Below are 23,526 nucleotides of genomic sequence, written 5' to 3'. Positions count from 1 at the left end.
CCTGGACAGCCAAACTTCGTAATGACTCTTATGCGTACTCTATGGTGCGTGACACAATTATCGGTTTAGCTCCAGACGAGGATGTGTGAGACAAGGCTTTACGCTGTGAAAATTCCCCCCTGACACAAATTTTGCAAATAGCACAATCTTTTGAAGTTTCTCGGGTGACCAAACTGAAACGTGATCTGATGTGGTAGTAGTGTCGTAAGATGTGCCCACTAGGGCAACAGACAGCTTGCATGAGAATGTGGCAGTGGTGGTGATAAACACGGGGGCGCAGTGCTGAGCGGACCAAGAAGCCGCAACTATCACAGTGCCAGCATTATCATTCTCTGTTTCCGTCTTGTCCTTTCTGTTTTGTCCAGCACAAATGTTCGGCGTGCCCAAAGTGCTGAGCTAATTGTAATGCTTCCCAAAGGGCTGACCTAGTTGTAATGCTTGTCAGAAAAAAAGGCCACATTGCCTCTGTGTGTCATTCACAGAAGGTTGCTTCGAATATGGACAGGGAATAATCTCTGTGACTTCAATGCTCGTGGTTTCTGCCGAGTTGTTTAATGAGTTAAGTGTTTTTGCCAAGTGCTCTGTCTACAGGTTGACACAGATGCTGCAGTGACATTACAGAATTCTCAAACTTATGTGACCATTGACACCGGTCACGTGAAAACTAATCAATTTACGGCATCACCTTACGAGTCAAATGATTTGTACACTATATTTTTGGAAGTTGCTAATGCTGGTGTTGAGAAATTGTTCAGGATGGACACATTTCAGGCATTTGGATTTGCTATCACTGATGCAGTTCACCTTGTGTTCAACCAGGTACCATGTTTGCAATTGAAAACACTGTGTGTTCAGTTTTCAGACTTTTGCTATGAATTTTTCTGCTTGTATTTCTTTGAAATCCATAGCTCAGCCTTATTTTTGTTGTGCACATCCTATTCCTATCACCCTGAAAGATCAAGTGAGAGCAGAATTGCACAGAATTAATTCTCTGGGGGTGGTGAAACCTGTTATGGCTGGTGAATGGTTAACTTTGCTGGTTATAGGTTGGAAGCTGCTGGGGAAGCTTCACCTTTGTGGTAACTTCAGCACTACTGTCAATGCACAGTCCATCATGGAAACATATCCTCTCATGTGCCAGTAAAAATATCGGGTAGCCAGTACTTCTCTAAAATTGATTTGTCTGAAGCATTTCTGAATGTTCCTGTGGATGACAAGTCTTGGTGAGCTCTGCTTTTGAATACTCCTTTGGTCTATATGAATATTTGCACTCTCCTTTTGGTGTGGCTAGTGCCCCAGCAACTTTCCAATGGCTTTTAGAGCACTTGACTATGCATGTCCCAGGATTATTTGGATGATACTGTTGTCACGAGCTTCTCCACAGGTGATCACTTGAAAAATTTGTGCATTTTGTCTTCAGTCTCCAGGCTGATTGCCTTCTATTGTTTATAAGGGATTTACTCTCTGCCAGACCACACCTCCGCTGTTACATCCACGAGGAGCTTCAGGCCTTCTTAGAGAAGATGAACTCCTACCATAAATTCCCGCCGGGTGCGGCCACATTGGCCCACCCATTGCATGCCTTGTTAGGCAAGAACATACCTTTTTGCTGGAGCCTGGATTACAAACATGCTTTTCAAATTTTGAAATCCAAACTACTCTCAGCCCCTTGTTTAGCTACGTTCTCTCCAGACCAGCATATAGTTTTGGCGAATGATGTCTCACAGTACGGTCTCAGTGCGGTCCTAGCCAATGGCTCAGAAACAACTTATTGCTTTCACCTCTAAATCTCTCACTCTGGCACAGCAGCATTACTCTCAGATTGAAAAAGAGACTTTCGCCATAGTCTATGCTCTCCAGAAATTTCATCCTTTTTTTTTTTTGTATGGCTCCAAGTTTTGTTTTATTACTGGCGACAGATCCTTGGTTTCTTTATTTAACCCCACACTTCACACTTCCTTCCCTGACAAAGCAGCACACCGTCTTTGATGGTTGGCACTGTTCTTGTCTCGCTACAATTATGAAATCCATTTTTGACCCATATCTAAATATGTCCATGAGGATGCCTTGTCCCGCCTTCCTGTGGATCCTAAGCCTGACTTTGGTCATGAAAAATTGCTTTGCTTCTATCTTGATAATGAAATGCAGGTTGTGGTCAAGGATTTCCAATTACGAGCCCACACAGAGCAGCTGCCATTGCTGCTGACACGGTTCTCCACCAGGTGGTTCAGTTTGTTCAGCAGAGCTGGACAGATAAACTGCCAGGTCGGGCATCACACCCCCTGCACAACTATTTTTCCTTATAGCATCACCTATATGTTTTTGACTGTATTTTGCTGTCATCCACCGAAGACCTCTCTCTCACAGTAACCACTCCCACTGCATTGCAGTGTGAAATTCTATGCCTTATCCAATAGGGCCACTGAGAAGTTTTGTGCACTAAACTGTTAGCTAGGAGACATGTATACGACCAGGGATTGATGGAAACATTGTCCATTTTGTCATGGCTTGTGAGCAGTGTGACCAAAAACAGGCAGCTCGGCAGCTCCCAGGGCATCTCTGTCTCCACGGCTTTCTCCGCATCAGCCATGGGAACACCTTCATGTAGACTTTGCTGATCCCTTCTTGAATCTCTTTTGCCTCTTGGTCGTGGATTGATTTTACCTGTTTTCTTACATTCTTCAGTGTGCCTCAACATCAGATGAGGTCACAATTAGTACACTTTTGAGGTTATTTTTATTGAGGAGTTTCCTTGTACCAATGGAGAAGCAAAGCCTGGCTGAGTAGCTTTATGGCTGCCAGCCATGCATGCTCCTCCACCTTCTGTGGCCTGCGCTGCATCTGCCATGGCTGGGTTCCTTTGAGTGCTTCACATTGGTGTGGGCACAAGGATATGATCACTGGTCCAAGTGGATGCCAGCCAGGGATGCCACCTTTGTGATGTCCATATGGATGATAGGCTGGTGGTGCACCAATCTGATCATTTGCATATCCCATTGCTGCTGCCCACCCTGCCCTCTGGATCTGATGGATGTGTGTCTAGTCAGGCTGCCAGCATCTCCTCCGTTGCCTGGGTGCCCTCTTTGCAAGGGGGAAGACGTGGCCATGGACATGTTTGTATGGGCGCACAACAGCAGGGTCCTTAGTGCCCATGTGAAAACAGACTGAGATGAGTGTCAGGAAAATTCACAAAACAGGAAGATAAAACAGCACCTAAAACACAGGAAACAAAAGTTGGAAAACTATGTGCATACCCACACCAAACCATAGAACGAAGTATTGCGTCAGTAGTAAAACATTAAAGACAGAAGAAGAAACTGGTATAAGGAGCTAAAACAATATAGCAGATGGACGTGGCTGGCTGACCACAAGAATAAAAAAAGGAGAAGGCAATCACTCTGCAACACACTAAAATCTCTAGCCTAAAAGTTTATGACAGAGTTCACACCCACCATAAAACTTTAAAACCTTAGTCACACTCGTCTCATCATCAGCTAAAATAGAATGCAGCTCCCCATCAATATTTGCTTCTACACTTGCATCACGATTAAAAATGCACTCTGTTAAAATATGGTAGACAGAGATGTGCACACCACAAGCATAAAAAAAATGGGGGCTATGTGTGAGAGCAAAGTGCCCAATTTTAAGATGCGTGAGGGTCACTTCATCCTGCCTGAGCAACTGGCAGGAGGAATGCCATGGCTGGGTTGTTTACTTCACCAACTGCAGCTTATTGGCTGTCACTGCCAGCATAGTCCTCATCCCACAACTGCATGCACTTCCTGTGTAGTGCAGAAATGGCAGTCTGAAACGGAATAGACACTGTACCACATCCTGTCCTCTGCAGGTCTCCTTGGAAGCCCCATTGGCCTGTTCATTTTCCCATATCCCTACATGACCTGGCACCCAACAGAATGACACCTGCTTACCTTGCCACTGCAGCAAGTACAGTTGGTCATATATCAGCTGGACCAACTCCTCAGATGGTTACAGGTTCTGTAACAATTGTAAGGCACTAAGAGAATTGGAGCAAATGAGAAACTGTTTGCCCTGTATACAACACATCTGCTCCAGTGCCTTCAGGATCGCATGGAGGTCTGCTGAGAAAATGGTATACTTGTCAGGAAGGCGAACCCTGGTGACGTGGTCGGAGAACACAGTTCCAAACAAGGAAAATCTCTTAGCTGCTCTGTCATCAGAGTACACTACTGTAAAACTGTGGTGCATATCTAAGATGTTAAAAATCAGAGATTGAAATGTAAAATCTGACGTATGATCTTTCTTAAAATTCATCAAGTCTAAAATAAGTCAGTCTCTGGAGAAGCCAAGGTGGAAATCTGCTCCCACCACAATGTCAAACATGAAGACCAGCCATACCCATATTCAGAAGGCAATCCTGTGCATGAATCCCATAGGGCCTGTTGCCTGTTGCTGGTTATGAAAAAGTCTTTCCAGTGGAGGCTGGGCAATGGTATGATAATGGGTATGTATGGTGTGGGCAGTGTTTTATACACCTAGTGTGCCATAAGTAGCAGTTGCCTGATGTGAAGTGGCAGTTCACCAGCTTCTGCACAGAGGCTTGGTTTGGGGCTTGTTCCGAGTGCCCCAGTGGCCAACCAAATCCCTTCATGGTGCACCAAATCCAACGTGCACCCATAATTGAACTAAGATTGCACAAATGCCTTGTAAGGCCGGAGTAGACAAGTCCTGGCTGCTCCCCATGTTCTGTGGTTAAGGCATTTTAAAATACTTAAAGCCTTAAGTGACTGTTTTTTTCAGGTCCTTAAGATGTAACCACATAAGTCAAATATGATGCCCACAAATCTCACTGTGTCTTTAAAAGTAAGAACAGTGACTCTCATCCTCAACTCAGGAAAGTTTAAAACGAAATGAGAACGAAAAAAGAACACACACAGACTTCTCGCTGGTAAACTTAAAACCACACTTCTGTGCACATTCATCCAAATGTTGAAGAGTTAGTTGCAACTGACATGGTGTCACAGCGAGGCTTGAAGAAGAGCAAAATGGAGAGGAGTCATCCACAAACAAAGAACACTGGTCAGGACTTTTCACTATGGACATAATGTTATTAGTAGCTAAGGCAAAGACTCACACTTAAAATGCTACCTGAGGGACACTGCTCCTGTTCAAAGCGATCACACAGGATGTCACCTACTTGGTATCTAAAACATTGTGTCAAGATAAAGGACTGAATAAAAATGGGAAGACAACAATGAAAACCCCATTTGTAAAGCTGCTCCAGGAGAAGATTCACCCACGTAGTATCGTAAGCATCCTCAATATCAAAAAATACATGTAGAAGGTGAAGCCAGTATAGAATAGCCTGTTGTATAGCCACCTCCAGGAGGGCAAGGTTATCAAAGATGGAGCAATATCTCCTGAACCCAAACTGAAAGCGACTAAAGAGTTGCCTGGATTCTAAGATCCAGACATGGCAGCACTTGACAATCCACTCCAGGATCCTCCACATGCAGCTAGTGAGGGCAACAATACGGTAACTACTTGGGTGTGTACTGTCTTTCCCAGGTTTTAAAAGATAATGGAACCTGTCAAGCTGATGGCAATGCAGAATCCAGCTCCCAGTTGTAATCTTCATCAGAAGTGGACCAGAAGTCCAAACTACACCTCTCAGAAACTTCTCTATGCTGCTGAAAACCTGGATCCTGGTTGGCTGTTGCAGTAACTGTGGCAAAATACACTGCCACAGTCTGGGCAATGTATCACAGATTGTTCTAATAATTTCCGGGTATGCAGCCGGATCCCGTCGACATTCTGCCATGATATTTCGGCCCAGAGACGTCCGGCCATCATCAGGTGAGTACACAACTACTGAAGAGCCCAGGTGCAGTCGCGGTATTTATACCGATTCTCGCGCACGTGTTGACATGCGCGGCATAGCCGAGTTGTACGTGCTGCCCTCGGTGGTGAAAGTAAAAGATCATCTAGTCATTGAGTATCGAATGACGCTGTCTATTCCGCTGTGAATGTATAATTTTAATAACAGGATTCCAAGTTTTATCCAGTTGAAAGCCGTTGTCACGATTTATAAGATTATCGGCAAGACGTATTTCCACTGATTCCTTGATTACGGAATCCCAAAATCCGGAAACCGGAGCTAAAATTTTTGTTCCATTGTATTCCATTGAATGTCCCAATGAAATACAGTGCTCTGCTACTGCCGATTTTGACGGTTGCCGCAGACGGGTGTATCTTTCATGTTCTGTACATCGTGCATGGACAGTTCTTGTCGTCTGGCCAATATATGCAGAGCCACATTCACAGGGAATTTTGTAGACGCCTGCTTTCTTCAGTTGTAAATCGTCTTTAACGGATCCAACCAGGGCCCGGTTCTTTGCTGGTGGACGGAAGATAACCTTGATTTTATTCTTCTTCAGTAATCGGCCTATTTTCGACGACACATTCCCGGCGTATGGAAGAAACGCAGTTGATTTAAAGTCGTCATCAGCGTCCTCAGTGCGCTGCTTCTTGTTATGACAGTTGCGCATGGCCTTTCTTATTTGGCGTGAAGTGTAGCCATTCTCTTTAAAAACCTTCTCCAAGTGTTCTAATTCTGCGTGGAGGTTTTCATCGTCCGATATTATATGCGCTCGATGTATTAAGGTACGGAGAACACCGGCTGTTTGTGCTGGGTGGTGGCAGCTTGACGCCTGGAGATACAGATCTGTGTGAGTCGGTTTCCTGTACACAGAACGTCCTAATGACCCATCATTTTTACGGCATACTAGCACGTCTAGAAATGGTAAAGTGCCATCTTTTTCAATCTCCATCGTGAATTTGATGTTCTCATGTAAAGAGTTTAAATGATGAAGGAATTTCTCCAGTTCCTGTCTGCCATGAGGCCATACAACAAAAGTATCATCTACGTACCGCCAGAAGACCGTAGGCTTTAAGACAGCAGACTCAAGTGCTTTCTCCTCAAAGTCCTCCATAAAGAGATTAGCTACCACAGGGGACAAAGGGCTCCCCATGGCGACGCCGTCTGTTTGTTCAAAGAATTCGTCATTGAATAGAAAGTACGTTGAGGAGAGTATATGTTCAAACAAGGCCGTCATTTCTGCACTGAATAAGTTACCAATAAGATGTAACGATTCCATTAAAGGCACTTTGGTAAATAGTGAGACCACATCAAAGCTGACTAATAAATCCGAGCTGTTAAGCTTAACTTCCTTCAAGCGACTGACAAAATCCTTGGAATTACGTATATGGTGGCAACACTTACCCACATACGGCTTTAGTAGGAGGCCAGATATTTTGCTGTAGAAATACCGCGACTGCACCTGGGCTCTTCAGTAGTTGTGTACTCACCTGATGATGGCCGGACGTCTCTGGGCCGAAATATCGTGGCAGAATGTCGACGGGTTCCGGCTGCATACCCGGAAATTATTAGAAGAACAAATACGTCGGGAAAATTTCAGAAGTCATATCACAGATTGGTTTGGAGAGTGCTGTTCCCCATTACAGCAGCCATGGGGCACCTGCCTTTTCTCCCAGAAATTCTCCTGATGGTCTCCCACACAACGGAACTTTTGGTGGAATGCTTAATGGTGTTAAGAAACTGCTTCCACGATCTCTTTCTGCTCTCTCAAATAATTTGGTGACACTTTGCCCTCGCCACTCGAAAGGCTACAAGATTCTCTGGAGTTGGCCGACACTTGAACCTATGCAGAGCCACATGCCTGGTCCGGAGAAAATAGCAGCATTCAGCATTCCACCAATGGGCAGGTTGCCTCTTCTGTTGTCCCATGGACTGTGGAATGGATGCTGCAGTGGCATGGTGAATCACTCTGATAATATGATCCACCCATGCCTCAACATTTGCACAATATTCGAACTGGGCCAACTGGCTATAAAGTGTCCAATCGGCTCTACCGAGCACCCATCGTGGCAGTTTCCTTTTGGGTTCCACTTCATCAGGCACTTGAATCCACTTCTCACTGAGCAGTGAGAGCAAGAGCTGGAGAGAAAAGCGAGAGATCAATGGCAGAGAATGACCCATTTGCTGTGCAGAAGTGAGTGCTCTGTCCTGCATTTAGCAAGTATGTGCATGATGACATCAGAAGTGTCTCAATTGCTTAGTTTGGGGCAGGTAGTTGTAGAGCCACTATGTGCATTAAAATCACCACAGATGAGGAAGAGGCGGGGGAGGGGGGCAGCGTAATAAGATCAGTTAGGTCCTCTTAATCAAGTTCACCATGTGGGAGCAAGTAAAGGGAACATATTGTCAACAGACAATGCACACGAATTGATACAGCAACTGCTTGTTAAGTCATCGTAAGTGAAAGAGGCAAGGAGTGGTAGCCAGTACTGATGAAAATAGCCACACCTCCTTTAGCTCGCTCTCCACTCAGGTCATCCATTTTGTGGAGCACATAAAATCGTGGCTTGGGGGCGTATGATTGATGGAAATGAGTCTCCTAGAGACACAGACACAGTGGTCTACTCTGAGATAAGAGACGAAGTTCCTCCACATGCATCCTCAACCCCTGCTGGTTCCACTGTGGGATGGAAGCCCTTTCATTGATGTGGTTCCTCCACATGCATCCTGAACCTGTGCTGATTCCACTGTAGGATGGGAGCCATTTCACCGTGTGGTTTTAATGTACTTCTGTCTTTGCACCGCGGAGGTGAAGCACTTGTAGAGTGAGGGGGAGTGGACACACTGCCTGGATCCAAGGCATCTAAATGCATAATGTCCTCCTATTCTGTCAGACATGAAAGAATGACATCTGACGACGCTCAGGACAGCTTTTGACCCGAACGTCATGAACCTTTCCTCGCACCCTGTCCCTTCGAGGATGAATTGGAAAGGGGACATTGAGAGGCACTCTGCTTGTGTGGCTTCTTGACACTCACTATGGAACTGTTGCTGGTCTTTCTTGTGGCAGCTGTTTGGATTGCTTACACATGCAAGTACAGGTGCTGGTGATGGATGGTTGTACACTGGACAACGTCTGCGTTGAGGCGTCAACCTTAGGAATAGGTTTCTGCACCACGGAAGCATAAGAAGTGGGAAATATGGGAGTTTTCGTCACCTAATATTCCTATATGGCTTCAGCATAAGGGATTGCTTGGTGACTTAGTTCCTGAATTTTTCGTTCCTCTGCAAAAACAGGGCAGTCTCAGCTCCAGACTTGGTGGCTCCCAATGAAGCTGATGGTCTTCTCAATTTCTCCATTAGTCCTATGCATCCTTTGCTCTATGTCCACAATCCCCTGTAATGCCCATTCCTGTTTAAGTTAGGCTATGTCTATATTCATAATGTCACAGCATGTGACCACACCCTTGGTAGAGTTAAGGGAGTTAAGTAGTTCAACAGTTACATCATATTCACCCAAGTTTTTGGTCTTTGTAAGTAGTTACACCTGCTTTGCCCTGTTAATCTCAACCAATAGGGAATCATTCCACAGCTGCTTAATAGACTTCCGGCTTCCAGCAAGTCTTTCCAAGCCTTTTGGATATAGAAGGGGGACACTATTTTCAACATCCCCTCCTTCCTCTTAATGACCAAAAACTGATTTTGGTTTATGACTCCTTCAGCCCTGTTACTATAATTCAACTGATGCGGATTATCAGAGGGGCTAGCCTCCCTCATTTGTTTGGAGGATTGGGTGTGAATAATTCCAGGCAATACACTCTTCCCAGTGGAAGGAGAAGAAGACGATTTCGGGGGTTTCATCTCAGTCCCATGAGCAGCTAGGCAAACAAGGGTCCACTCAGACAGAGCTCCACGAGCCTCAGTAAGCCTTATACAACTGAGGTGCTGGCAGGTCCCCCAGAGGTTGCTGCTAACAACTGTTCTACCTCAACAGCCACGCATCTCATCACTGCGCAGCAAACCTTTAGATTGAGGTTTTTTATATAGGTTTTTACCCATTCTGAAATCCAAGCAGTCAAGTCAAGATTCCCATTCCCTGTGACACAGAATGTTCCACTGCTGCACCATACACTGGTCGTTGAAGCCTGTCCAGAGCTTAAGTAACAGGAGATTGGCAGCATTTACCAGTCCGTAGTTCAGGAACCTGGGGTCGCCAAGCCTGTACTCTGCAAATGAATTGCATGAGGGAGAGGTGCGATGTATCCTGCCACTAGTGCATTTGAGTCAGAGTGTTCCGAGTATAGTGTTGCCATGCATGTGTACTTAAATCAATTGCCAACTGTATCAGTGTGGGATAGCCACTATATGGTGCCTGTAGGAAGCGTGCATACAGCACGTCTCTGCCATACCGTCTATCATTTGACTCATGCCGATATATACACAGAGTGGCTCCGACTCACCCTCACTATGTTCTTTAGTATGTAGCACTCATATCAGTTGCTGTGTGTATAGTTATGTCGCATCTTCTGTAAGATTCTTTTCTCTTGTTACATGCTGAGTCACGAGAGGCTTATTCTGTGATTTTTCATACACTCCTGGAAATGGAAAAAAGAACACATTGACACCGGTGTGTCAGACCCACCATACTTGCTCCAGACACTGCGAGAGGGCTGTACAAGCAATGATCACACGCACGGCACAGCGGACACACCAGGAACCGCGATGTTGGCCGTCGAATGGCGCTAGCTGCGCAGCATTTGTGCACCGCCACCGTCAGTGTCAGCCAGTTTGCCGTGGCATACGGAGCTCCATCGCAGTCTTTAACACTGGTAGCATGCCACGACAGCGTGGACGTGAACCGTATGTGCAGTTGACGGACTTTGAGCGAGGGCGTATAGTGGGCACGCAGGAGGCCGGGTGGACGTACTGCCGAATTGCTCAACACGTGGGGCGTGAGGTCTCCACAGTACATTGATGTTGTCGCCAGTGGTCGGCGGTAGGTGGACGTGCCCGTCGACCTGGGACCGGACCGCAGCGACGCACAGATGCACGCCAAGACCGTAGGATCCTACGCAGTGCCGTAGGGGACCGCACCGCCACTTCCCAGCAAATTAGGGACACTGTTGCTCCTGGGGTATCGGCGAGGACCATTCGCAACCGTCTCCATGAAGCTGGACTACGGTCCCGCACACCATTAGGCCGTCTTCCGCTCATGCCCCAACATCGTGCAGTCCGCCTCCAGTGGTGTCGCGACAGGCGTGAATGGAGGGACGAATGGAGACGTGTCGTCTTCAGCGATGAGAGTCGCTTCTGCCTTGGTGCCAATGATGGTCGTATGCGTGTTTGGCGCCGTGCAGGTGAGCGCCACAATCAGGACTGCATACTACCGAGGCACACAGGGCCAACACATGGCATCATGGTGTGGGGAGCGATCTCCTACACTGGCCATACACCTCTGGTGATCATCGAGGGGACACTGAATAGTGCACGGTACATCCAAACCGTCATCGAACCAATCGTTCTACCGTTCCTGGACCGGCAAGGGAACTTGCTGTTCCAACAGGACAATGCATGTCCGCATGTATCCCGTGCCACCCAACGTGCTCTAGAAGGTGTAAGTCAACTACCCTGGCCAGCAAGATCTCCGGATATGTCCCCCATTGAGCATGTTTGGGACTGGATGAAGCGTTGTCTCACGCTGTCTGCACGTCCAGCACGAACGCTGGTCCAACTGAGGCGCCAGGTGGAAATGGCATGGCAAGCCGTTCCACAGGACTACATCCAACATCTCTACGATCGTCTCCATGGGAGAATAGCAGCCTGCATTGCTGCGAAAGGTGGATATACACTGTACTAGTGCCAACATTGTGCATGCTCTGTTGCCTGTGTCTATGTGCCTGTGATTCTGTCAGTGTGATCATGTGATGTATCTGACCCCAGGAATGTGTCAATAAAGTTTCCCCTTCCTGGGACAATGAATTCACGGTGTTCTTATTTCAATTTCCAGGAGTGTAGGTTTATGAATAAATCAATATTTGTGTTACCTGGATTGATTTTGTGTATTACCTGAGTTTCTACACCTTTCTTTTGACAACTACAGCATTAATTGCAGAGTGTACAACAATCAAGAGTCTCATAGTATTTGGTACATTTATCAATACGATTTGCCTTATCTTGCTAATTAATGGACACAATAGGTAAATGAAGACATCAAACTGACGATCATGTGATAAACTTGTGCTACTGATTATCTAAAAGCAGAGATGGCATCAGAGACCAAACATGAGGTACGTCAACTGAAGGTATATAAGAATGCACTATAGACCTAGCTGTATAAATACGTGGAAATAGGAAGACTATATTGTGATCATTTAACTTCCTACATGAAAGCTATAACACAATTACATATGGTTCTCTCTATGCATTCAAGGTATATCTGCTGTGAAGAAAAAAGTTCACATCTTTTAATTGCACCCTTTGACAGATCTCCATCAGTTATACTGACAATCACACAAAATACTATGCTATTAACAATATGAAGCTGAAATAGATACCAAATCAGGTTTGAAAATGAGATCAAATGTATTTAAAGACATAAGCAGCCTGAGCTATACATTGAATTGCTCCAGCTTTATTTGTAGCATGTAAATTAATAAATAAAAAGTGTGTGTCATTTTATAAAATAAGAACTCGATAATTGCAAAACAATATTCTACCTGCTCTGTTGACGCAATTCTCGAGCAATGGAAAAATTTCTCTCTGCTCCTGCAACATCTCCCAACTGTAAAAATATACGGCCTAGAGCAGACTGCAATGCTCGTCTGTGATGACCAGTACAGGTGGGCTCTGCTAACAGTAACTCCATAACTTCTACTGCCAGATTGTAGTCCTGCAAAAAGCAAACAGAAAAAGGTTGTTATAAAAAAAGTAAGTTTCAAGACTTGACTTTAGTGCAGAAGTATGATTAACGTAAGCAGCATTGTTTCCTTAGCAATATTTTTATGTTACAGTTTATGTCACTATAGAAGAGCAGGTGCTCTTTAATCTATTTCAGGAATGAGGTGGAGTGGTTATAATTATTTTCTTATATATTTGCGAAACAACTGTTGCCTACATTGAGCAATAATTATTATGATTGCAAGTGGATGCAACTCCCACATTTATAAATGAAACTAAGCTGAGAAGTGTACCAGAATTTGTTTAATTCATATGCATGTGTAGTATGATGGCAACAGTGAAACATTTACAGGTTACTACTTAGCTTGACGAAAATCAAATTTCATCATATTATAAATGTCTACTTCAGTGTTTGACGTTCTTCCAAAGAATGCACAATGGCCAAAATCTGAAGTCTCTGGTTTGATCCTCATAGGATTTTTAACTCTTGAAGTTTACTTAACAGTGATATTTGTCTTTGAGAGAACGCAGTTGAACCCCACATCAACTATAACAACTTCTTACATCAACTCAGAAAGATCATTATGTTTAAATACAGGAGCACTGGGACGAACAGAATAAATTATTATCTTCATTTAAATAATCTGTATGTTTTGGCGATCAAACAAGCTGTTTATAGAAACTGACTAATTACAACATTATGTGGGTCTCCTATTGGCCAACCAATACATCCATTCCCGTGCCAACCTCTTCATATCAAGTCCTGACTTACACTGAAAGTTCCCAGTTATTTGTTGGTTATATATTCCCATCTTTGTCTTCTCCTACAGTTGTGGCCTTCTGTGACTCCTAGTCATTTCCTAATGTCTTAACACATATTATCATTCTGTCCCTTATTCTATTCAGTTTTTTTCCACATATTCCCTTGCTTTCCAATTTCTTGTCTTATATGTCCACTTACCTATCAGTAACCTTCCATAACACATCTCAAACACTTTGCTCTCTTCTTTTACGATTTTCTCCATACCATGATTCATTTCCATACAGTATTATGTTCCACACTTACATTCTCAGAAATGTATTTCTTAAACTAAGCACCATGTTTGAAATTAGTTGTCTTATTTTGGTAAGGAATGTTCTCTCTGACAGTTAGTTCATAGAGAGCCACAGTTATGCCAAACAGTGTTTTGGTACTTAGCCTCTTCATACAGCTTCTATGTTTCTTATAATTTAAATATCAAAAGACAAAAGTTAAAAAGCTTCTTACAAGCAGTGTGTTGTGAAGAAACATTTTTGTAGCACAATATAAGTCACACAACTATTCTTGAACACTTTATTCAGTTGTTGAGCTGTATTGTGGTAGCTCAGCTAAGTGACACGACAGTTCATGTTGTTCCATAACCACAGGACACCTACTCCCCCCCTCCATCCTCCCGCCCCTCTTTAATCATCTCCATAGGAAAAGTTTCACTTTCTGCTTTGACCAACTATTTAAACATTTGTCGTTTTTGCTGTTCTTAGCTGCATGTTGTGTCAACCAGGTGATTAACTATGTTATTGGTAACAATTTTACAGAGGCTATTCATCCTGGTGGACAGCTGGTTGGTGGCCATACCAACATAAAAAGCTGTGTAGTGTTTGCAGCAGAGTTGGTATATGATATGGCTGTTTTCGCAGGTGGCCCTACGTCTGATGGGACAGGATAAACTTGTGACAGGACTTGAGTAGAAATGTTGGGTAGGTGAATCAAGAAGATCTTGTACCTAAGTCTACCACAAGGGTATGATGCCATTGGCAATGGATTGGGAGCAGGATCGGGAGTGGGAGTGACATAGGGATGGATCAGGATGTTGCGTATGGTGGAAGGGCAATGGATACCTCTTTAAGGTGAGTGGGAAGGCTGTTGGGTATGATGTCTCTCATTTCTGAGCTGATAATAGATAATCAAACTGTTGGCAAAGAACATAGCTCAGATGATTCAGACCAGAGTGATATTGTGGGATGTGTGGGCATTCCTCTGAAGCTGATTCTTGGGGGTGGTGGGAGAGGTAGGGATGTGTGAGGGTATGGCAAGGGAAATCTATTTTTGGACTATGGTTGCATGGTAGCGCCTGTCTATGAAGACCCTCATGAGGCCTTCAGCATATTGGACAAGGGAATCTTTGTCATTGTAGATACACCATCCACAGGCAGATGAGCTGTATGGGGGATGATGTTTTTGGTGTGGAAGGGGTAACAGCTGTTAAAATGCAGGTACTGTTGGTGGTTAGTGAGTTTAATATGGACAGACATGTGGATGGACCCATCAGAGAGGTGAAGGTGGTATGTTGAGCTAAAGAGGACCAGGTAAAACAGATGAGAGAGAAGGTACTGAGGCTGTGAGGGAATGAGGATAGTATGTCTTGTCCCTGAGTCCAGCCCATGAAGACATCATCAATGAATCTACACCAGGCAAGGGGCTTGGGTGTTCGAGAGGCTAGGAAGGTTTCCTTGAGATGAAAAAAAGGGGAGGGGGGGGGGGGGGGTTGGGTTGGTGCATAGAAGGATGTCATGTGGTGGCCATGGCTTTCCTCAAAGGGAAAGTAGTTTTGCATGAGAATATAATAGGCAAGTTGTATGAGAAATAAGATGGTGGGTTTGGAGCCTGACTGATGTTGGGAGAGGTAATACTTGATGGTGGCAAGGCCATCAGTATTAGGGATGCTGGTGTTTATGGGAATGGGAATGTGTAGAGGTCAAGGTGGTAAAGAGGTAGGGATGGCTGAGAGTCAATGAAAGAACAGGTCAGTATCTTTGATGTGAGAGGCTAGCCTTTGAGCATTTGATTGGAAGTGTTGGTCAACAAGAGTTGAACTTCTTTTAGTGGGACCACAATAACCAGCTAAATAGGGCTTCCGGGATGATTGGGTTTGTAGGTTTTGGGGAACATGTAGAAGTTGGGTGAGCAGGTGTCATTAGGGTGAAGAGGGAGATGAACTAAGGGGGAGAGATTCTGTGATGTGTTTATAAGGTATTCGTTGGATACTGGAGGTTATGTTGGACTTACGGGATGGGATCACTATGGTAGAGCTTGTAGGTGGAAAAGTTGAACAGTTGGTGACAGCCTACTGTCAGGCAATCACTGTGATTTTTCATGACAGTGCTCGAGTCTTTTTTCACAGGTTGGATGATTAAAACAGTGTTTATTTTGAGGTTCTGAATGGTTGCCCCTTCTATTGGCAGGTCTGTTTTCTTGGGAAGGATGGAGGATGGGTGGTGAGGCAAAGTTCGAGTTGGGGAATTCCTAAAAGGTAACCAAGGGTGGATGGGTGGGAAGGGGAGGAGGGCCACATTTGGACTTTAGGATTAACTGGAAAAGGCAAGGTTCAAGGTTGGGAGTATGTTGGCTTTGGTTACAAGGACTGGTTGTATTTTCAGTGACGCAATCAGGAGAAGGTGAGTAGGTCTTGATTAGTCCAGTATGGTTAAACATGGGTGTGGGCTGAAGTTGAGGCCTCTGTAGAGAACTGAAATTTCTGGACGACTGAGGTTAGCGGTGGAAAGGTTAACAACAATGTTTTGGCTATATCTGGCTTCTGGACTTTATGGAGGACTGAGAAGGAGTTTTGGAGGATGTGGCAGATAGGAAACACCAGCCTATATCAATTCATACAATCACAAAATTGTGACACCCCCCTACCTCCTAACCACCTTCCAAGAATTTTTCACCTCCAATAGGCCTCACCATCCTTCCCCAGGCCCCACCCTAAGGACATTAACTTGTCAACAGAGGAAAGTCAATTATCCTCCATGCAGACATGACTTCACCACTGTTGTGATGAACCCTTATGACTACCTGTCAGGAGGCACCCACCGACTGTGTCAGTCCTCCACCTATAAGATCTGCCATTGTGTTCCCATCTTTTAAGTTGAACATAGCCTTCAATTCCTACTGGAGCCCTTAGGTCTATCCCACAATGTCTCCTATGAGTACATTTCCCTCCCCAACCCTATGGCACCTCACACATCTACCTTCTATGCGCTCACCAAAATCCATGAGTCCAAAAATCCCAGAAGCCTCACTGTTGTTAGTTACTGAGCTCCCCACTGATAAGAATTTCTGTTATTGTTGACCAATATCTCCAACCAACTGCCCAAAGCCTCACTGTTGTTAGTTACTGAGCTCCCCACTGATAAGAATTTCTGTTATTGTTGACCAATATCTCCAACCAACTGCCCAAAGCCTACCTTTCTGCATGAAAGATAATAAACACTTCTTTTTCCGATTCTCAATCATCTCCACCTTACCAGCTGGTTGCCTATTTATCACTGCTTATGCCACCTCCCTACACACCAACATGTCTCACAGTCACAGCCTTGTTGTTATACAACACTACTCTCCCAATTAACTTCCAACTCCAAACCTACTACCTCATTCTTTATACACATTATCAACTGTACCCTCATACACAGCTACTTCTCCTTTGTTGGGAAGGTATAAAAACAAATCCATCGCACAACCACGGGCATCCACATGGCACCCTTCAGTGCCAAATGTATATTGGCCATCTATAGGAAATATTGTCCAGTTCCTTGGGAATGATTGTGCCCAACCATGATGTGATTCAGAAAAGAAAGAAGGTCATCAGTCCTAATGTCATCTGTTGTTTTTGTTCCATTGCAGATCTAGATTTCAACAGAAAGTGCAGCTATCATCAGCGTGATATAAGAAATCATGTAGACCATACACAGTTATGACACACATTCCCATCTAACTCAGGCATGTACAAACATTAGGCCAACTAGTTCATTAGTCCTTGCTGGCAATTTGTGCCTTGAAAATGGCGGGTGTATTCCTGCTGAAATGTCGGTGGTCACTGTAAATATTACCGGACTGAATTCTCATATATTGTTTGAAAATAAATACCTACTCTTCCATCTGTTTTAGCTAATCATCCTGGAAACAGTGTATCATCTTCCTGGACATCAGACTCCACCACTCTGATGGCTTTATTCATGCTCTGTCTATATTAGACCCATTAATCAACAACAGTACCTGAATTTTGACAGCTGGCGCCCTTTGCGTGTGCGCGTGTGTGCCCGCCCACACACACACACACACACACACACACACACACACACACACACACACACACACAAATAAAGCACTCAATCAATCGCCCTTATACAGCTGTAGGTCTCATGAGGGCTTTCACAGACGGGGACTAAACTCCCCCCTCCAACCCTCCCACCCCCAGCCATAGTCCACAAACAGATGTCCTGTGCTATATTATCCCACATCCTTGCACCACCTCCAAGAAACAACTTTAAAGGAACGCCCCCCTCATCACCCAATATCACCATGGACTTGGGCAACTGAGTCACATTCTTCAGCGACATCTTACCCCAGATCCTTCTCACCCCACAGACACACACATTACCTCTCGTGATCACAGGATTTTACTTTTGTGTGTGCCTGTCATCATCTTAACACTTCTGCTATTCATTAAGAGGCTCCTAAATAATTTAATGTAGATATAGTCAACAGAAGCCCTATTGTTGGAAGCACCTAATAAAATGTGTACCACACTCTCATTGGCCTCTTCTATGCATCATGGTGACTGCATTTTCTATTCCCTTGGAAACTAGTACAGTATTGGATACAGCTTCATTATGTGGCAATATATACTGCACTTTAAAACTGTATTGTTAATATGAGTGTTATGACATTGAGTGTACTGTTTCTAAAACATCATTTTTCACTGTCAAAGTTTTCCTGATGGCTCCATCAGACCCACTAATCAACAACAGTACCTGCATTTTGACAGCTGTCACCCTTTGCACCCCCCCAAAAAAAAAATCACTCCTACACAGTCTGTTCACCCAGGGCTGGCACATTTGCAGTAATGAGAACATGTTTAATTGTGCAATTAAATGTCATACATTGCCACAGTCTTATACTTGGTTGATCTTTTTAGCTGAATTTTCATAATTAATTTCAAGTACAGCTTGTAAAATTAATTAGTTATGAAAATCCAACTTTTATTTAATCTAATACTGCTGCACAAAATGTGAAAGTAAAATGAAATGAGCTTAAACATAACTTTGGTACAAAGATACCAACTATTTACATCTGATACACTATTAGGTGGAAATCAGAAATCTCCATTTGAGGGCATTTCTGCAGCATATATGCAAAGTAGCACAACTCCAATGCAGGTGTATAAGCAATGACATGTAGTCAAGGGGTTATTGTGACATTTATGTCTTTCTGACAAATGTACAGCAAATGCAAAAATATGAACTATGGCAGCATTATTACCAAATGCGTCCAAACATTAATAATGTGCTGTTATTCTTTTCTTGGGTACCGAAGGACAAACACTGGTAGACATTGATCAGAGAACAAAGAATGTGTATTGGGCAGCATGTCTATCAAACACCACCATTGTGGGTGGTGGTGGTGGTGGTGGCGGTGGTGGTGGAGGTTCTTCTTCAAGACAGCCAAGTCCCCATATTCCAAATGTTAGGACACAGAAGTTGTGCCACCCGAAGATGCAGACACTTGGGCACCCATCTTATAATCCTGATCTCTCTTCATGTGATTATCAAGCCTTCGGTCCTGTATGTCCTAAGGGCTGATGATATATATAAGTTCGATTTTGGGATAGAAATCAGATGACCATTTTCAAAAAAATCATTCCAGCATTTGTCTTACACAATTTAGGAAAATTGCATAAAAACTAAATCTGGTTGGCTTGACAAAGACTTGAACCACTGTCCTCAACATACAAGTACAGTGTATTACCACTGCACCATCTCACTTGGTACTCCCAAACCATAAGGAATTGTTTTCCAGATTTGTTCTCCACATGATGTTGATATTACCAGCTGAAGTGGAAAATAGCATCTATTTACTACAAAAACTAGGCAGAGAACTGAAGTCTATTATTATTATTATTATTATTATTATTACTATTATTATTTGGGTGTTTGATCACATAATAAAAAGGAATGTACAACTGCTATGACTAGTTGTACGCCCCAGAAGTTTCACAAAAATGTCACTAAAACAGTAGTATATGGCTTTTGCAACAGTTTTAGAGTACAGAGCTTCATAATGCCTGGAAAAGGATAGAGGAATTAAGGAAGAGATGGCGGAGGAGAAAAAAAGGATGATAGGAGGAGGAGGAGGAGGAGGAGGAGGAGGAGGAGGAGAGTGGATGGAATTTTTGCAACAGTAGGGCTATAAGTCTGTTAGCTCGCATTGTGGTTGAGGGTATCTTTGTGCCAGCAACTTGCATAGAATTCAAGTTATATGTAGAGTGCACTTAAATAATACTATTATTTAATTTTACACTCTTGTACAACACTCATCCATGACGCCATGGATACAGATTTTGTGTTGTAACCGAGTGCAACTTTCTCATAGACATGACCGTAGTACTATTATTATTTCTCTTTCCTGTCTCAGATGTTATGTCTGGTTAAAAATGGAAGGTGAAGCAGACCTTGATCAAGCGTGACTCCTTTTTAACTGTACGGTATATGTTACATTGCATTTAGGAACTTTTGGGTAATCGAACAAGTATCAATAATTACAGATTTCTGTAGTTGTATATACAGGATTGGATGTAGCTGTATTGTGTTGATGTACTGGTGGATATTGTATGGTATGACTCCTGTAGTTGATAGTATAATCGGTATGTCAACTTTATCCTGATGCCACATGTCCTTGACTTCCTCAGCCAGTTGGATGTATTTTTCAATTTTTTCGCCTGTCTTCTTCTGTATATTTGTTGTATTGGGTATGGATATTTCGATTAGTTGTGTTAATTTCTTCTTTGTATAGGTGAGTAAGATGTCAGGTTTGTTATGTGGTGTTGTTTTATCTGTTATAATGGTTCTGTTCCAGTATAATTTGTATTCATCATTCTCCAGTACATTTTGTGGTGCATACTTGTATGTGGGAATGTGTTGTTTTATTAGTTTATGTTGTATGGCGAGTTGTTGATGTATTATTTTTGCTACATTGTCATGTCTTCTGGGGTATTCTGTATTTGCTAGTATTGTACATCCACTTGTGATGTGATCTACTGTTTCTATTTGTTGTTTGCAAAGTCTGCATTTATCTGTTGTGGTATTGGGATCTTTAATAATATGCTTGCTGTAATATCTGGTGTTTATTGTTTGATCCTGTATTGCAATCATGAATCCTTCTGTCTCACTGTATACATTCCCTTTTCTTAGCCATGTGTTGGATGCGTCTTGATCTATGTGTGGCTGTGTTAGATGATACGGGTGCTTGCCACGTAGTGTTTTCTTTTTCCAATTTACTTTCTTTGTATCTGTTGATGTTATGTGATCTAAAGGGTTGTAGAGGTGGTTATGAAATTGTAGTGGTGTAGCCGATGTATTTATATGAGTGATTGCTTTGTGTATTTTGCTAGTTTCTGCTCGCTCTAAAAAGAATTTTCTTAAATTGTTTACTTGTCCATAATGTAGGATTGCGCCGGTAGATAGGCACAATAAATAAAACACACAAACACACACACAGGATTTCTAGCTTTCGCAACCGACGGTTGCTTCTTCAGGAAAGAGGGAAGGAGAGGGAAAGACGAAAGGATGTGGGTTTTAAGGGAGAGGGTAAGGAGTCATTCCAATCCCGGGAGCGGAAAGACTTACCTTAGGGGGAAAAAAGGACAGGTGTACACTCGCACACACACACATATCCATCCGCACGTCTTTCCACTCCCGGGATTGGAATGACTCCTTACCCTTCCTCCTTCCTTTCTGCTTAATGTGAATCTTTCTGATGCTGAACATATGTGATGTATTCTATATTTGTGACATTGTGATCATTACTACTACTATTATTATTATTATTATTATTATTACTATTATTATGCTTCATACGGGCAACTCACTCATTGTTGAATTTATCAGCTAACACAGTCTCTGGCTTGTTCTACAATCTTGTCTACCAAAGCTGCTGTGCATTATTATCTAAGTTCTCCACACTCACTCTTCTTCATTAGAAGATTAAATACCTACATATTATGAATAATATAGCTATAACTAAATTAGTCCCTGTCACCTCATAACCCTACCTTCTGATAAACTGCACAGTTTATAATAGAATGGAGCACTCTTGCTTCTCGTGCTTTCCAAAGTTTCTGGGATTCTGTTCTATCTGTAATACTCAGCTCTGCAGGACTCCCATCTTCACAGAGTCCAATCTTCAGGTTACGCAATATCTGTAACAAGAAAGGTATGGTGATACATTCATAAAATGAAAGGACAAACAATATGGTTGAATGTATGTGAAAGGTTGAAATCCTTAGAATATTTACAAAAAAATGTTCTCAAAAGATTTCTGTATAACCAGAAAGAGCACAGTGCACTGTAAGCTTCTTGCCTTCATCGGTGTTGCATATAAAGTTACAGTAGCATAAACTAAAAAGACAAGAACTATACAATACCTTACAAAACAGGCATTGTGTGGATAACTTTGGGAAGCTGATACTGCACTCTTGTACTAGCAATAACGTGACCACATTTTGGGACAGAAACTGTTGAGACCAGGATGTCACATGGAATAATGAATATACAACAGTGGTTCAGTACTTGCAAGAAACTGGTTATCTGGACATTTTTTTCCAACTGTGAGAACAGGGAAGAATCTGGCAAAAGCAGAAAGACAGGTACCAATGCTATGGCATACAGAAAGCAGAGCCCTTTTGATTAAAAGTACGTAAGTCTTACATGAAGTTCTGAGCAGGGCTAGCTGTTAGCACAAAACCTGAGTTAATAACAAAACAAAATCATGAAGAGAGGTGAAAACTAGAATAGGGGCTTTGAGTGTGTGCAAGGCTGGGGGGTAATTCTCCAATGCAGAGGCTCGAGCAAAGTGCTCAGAAAAGTGCTCGGCGATCGCATTTGCATCAGTACATAATTCGCCATTTATGGTAACACCAGGGACAGCTGTTGGGGTCTGGTAGCCAAAAAGACATTTGATATTTGTCCAGACATGGGAAGGTGCCATGTGGCACCCAATGGAGGAGACATATCTCCTCCTTCCGTTGTCTGATAAGGTAGCGAACATGGGCACGGCACAGTTTAACGGCTATGAGGTGCTCCAGGGAAGGGTGCCGCTTATGCTGCTGTAAAGCTCACAGATGCTCCTTAATTGCTTCAGCGACTTCCGGCGACCACCAAGGGACTGCCTAACGCCTCGGGCACCCTAAAGAGTGAGGGACCACGTTTTCTGCTACAGAAAGAATTGTGGCTAGTCACCTGCTCAACCATCACATCGATGTTAACGTGTTGGGGAGATTCAGCGGTGACAGCAGAGGTGAAAGTTCCCCAGTCCGCCTTGTTTAAAGCCCATATGGGCAGGCATCCATGTGCCTGACCCTGGGGCAGTGACAAGAAGGTGGGGAAGTGGTAAATACCACACAGTTCGTCATGTCCTCCCCAATGGATACATGGGACAAGTCCTGGGCTACAAATTGATAAATCAATGGCCGAGTAACTACCATGAGCCACACTGAAATGTGTGGCAGCCACAGTATTTAAGAGGCACAGGTCGAATTGTGATAGTAAAGTTTTGACATCTCTGCCTCAGCCAGTAAGCATGATACCACCCCACAAGAGGTTATGGGCATTGAAATCTCCCAGAAGTAGGAAAGGTTTATGGAGTTGATCAATCAGTGCAGCTAATACATTCTGGGGTTTTGCACCATCTGGAGGAAGATATACATTGCAGACAGTTATTTCCTGTGTTGTTCTTA

At 43.5% G+C, this 23,526-nt stretch overlaps 1 protein-coding gene across 2 annotated transcripts in view; it reads right to left on the bottom strand.

The window, feature by feature from the left end:
• LOC126278338 (trafficking protein particle complex subunit 12) overlaps window positions 1-23,526 on the bottom strand; it is a 134,019-nt gene that overhangs the window by 35,676 nt on the left and 74,817 nt on the right. For both annotated transcript variants that reach the window (XM_049978375.1, XM_049978376.1), the window contains exons 6-7: window positions 21,844-21,990; window positions 12,574-12,746 (exon numbers count right to left, since the gene is read on the bottom strand). In XM_049978375.1, the coding sequence (XP_049834332.1) occupies window positions 12,574-12,746; window positions 21,844-21,990 (320 nt within the window). The remainder of the gene's footprint in view (window positions 1-12,573; window positions 12,747-21,843; window positions 21,991-23,526) is intronic.

Source organism: Schistocerca gregaria, chromosome 6 (assembly GCF_023897955.1).
Source record: "Schistocerca gregaria isolate iqSchGreg1 chromosome 6, iqSchGreg1.2, whole genome shotgun sequence".
NCBI lineage: Eukaryota > Metazoa > Arthropoda > Insecta > Orthoptera > Acrididae > Schistocerca > Schistocerca gregaria.
The sequence above is the reverse complement of the archived record's forward strand: the minus strand, read 5'-3'. Positions and strand labels throughout refer to the sequence as shown.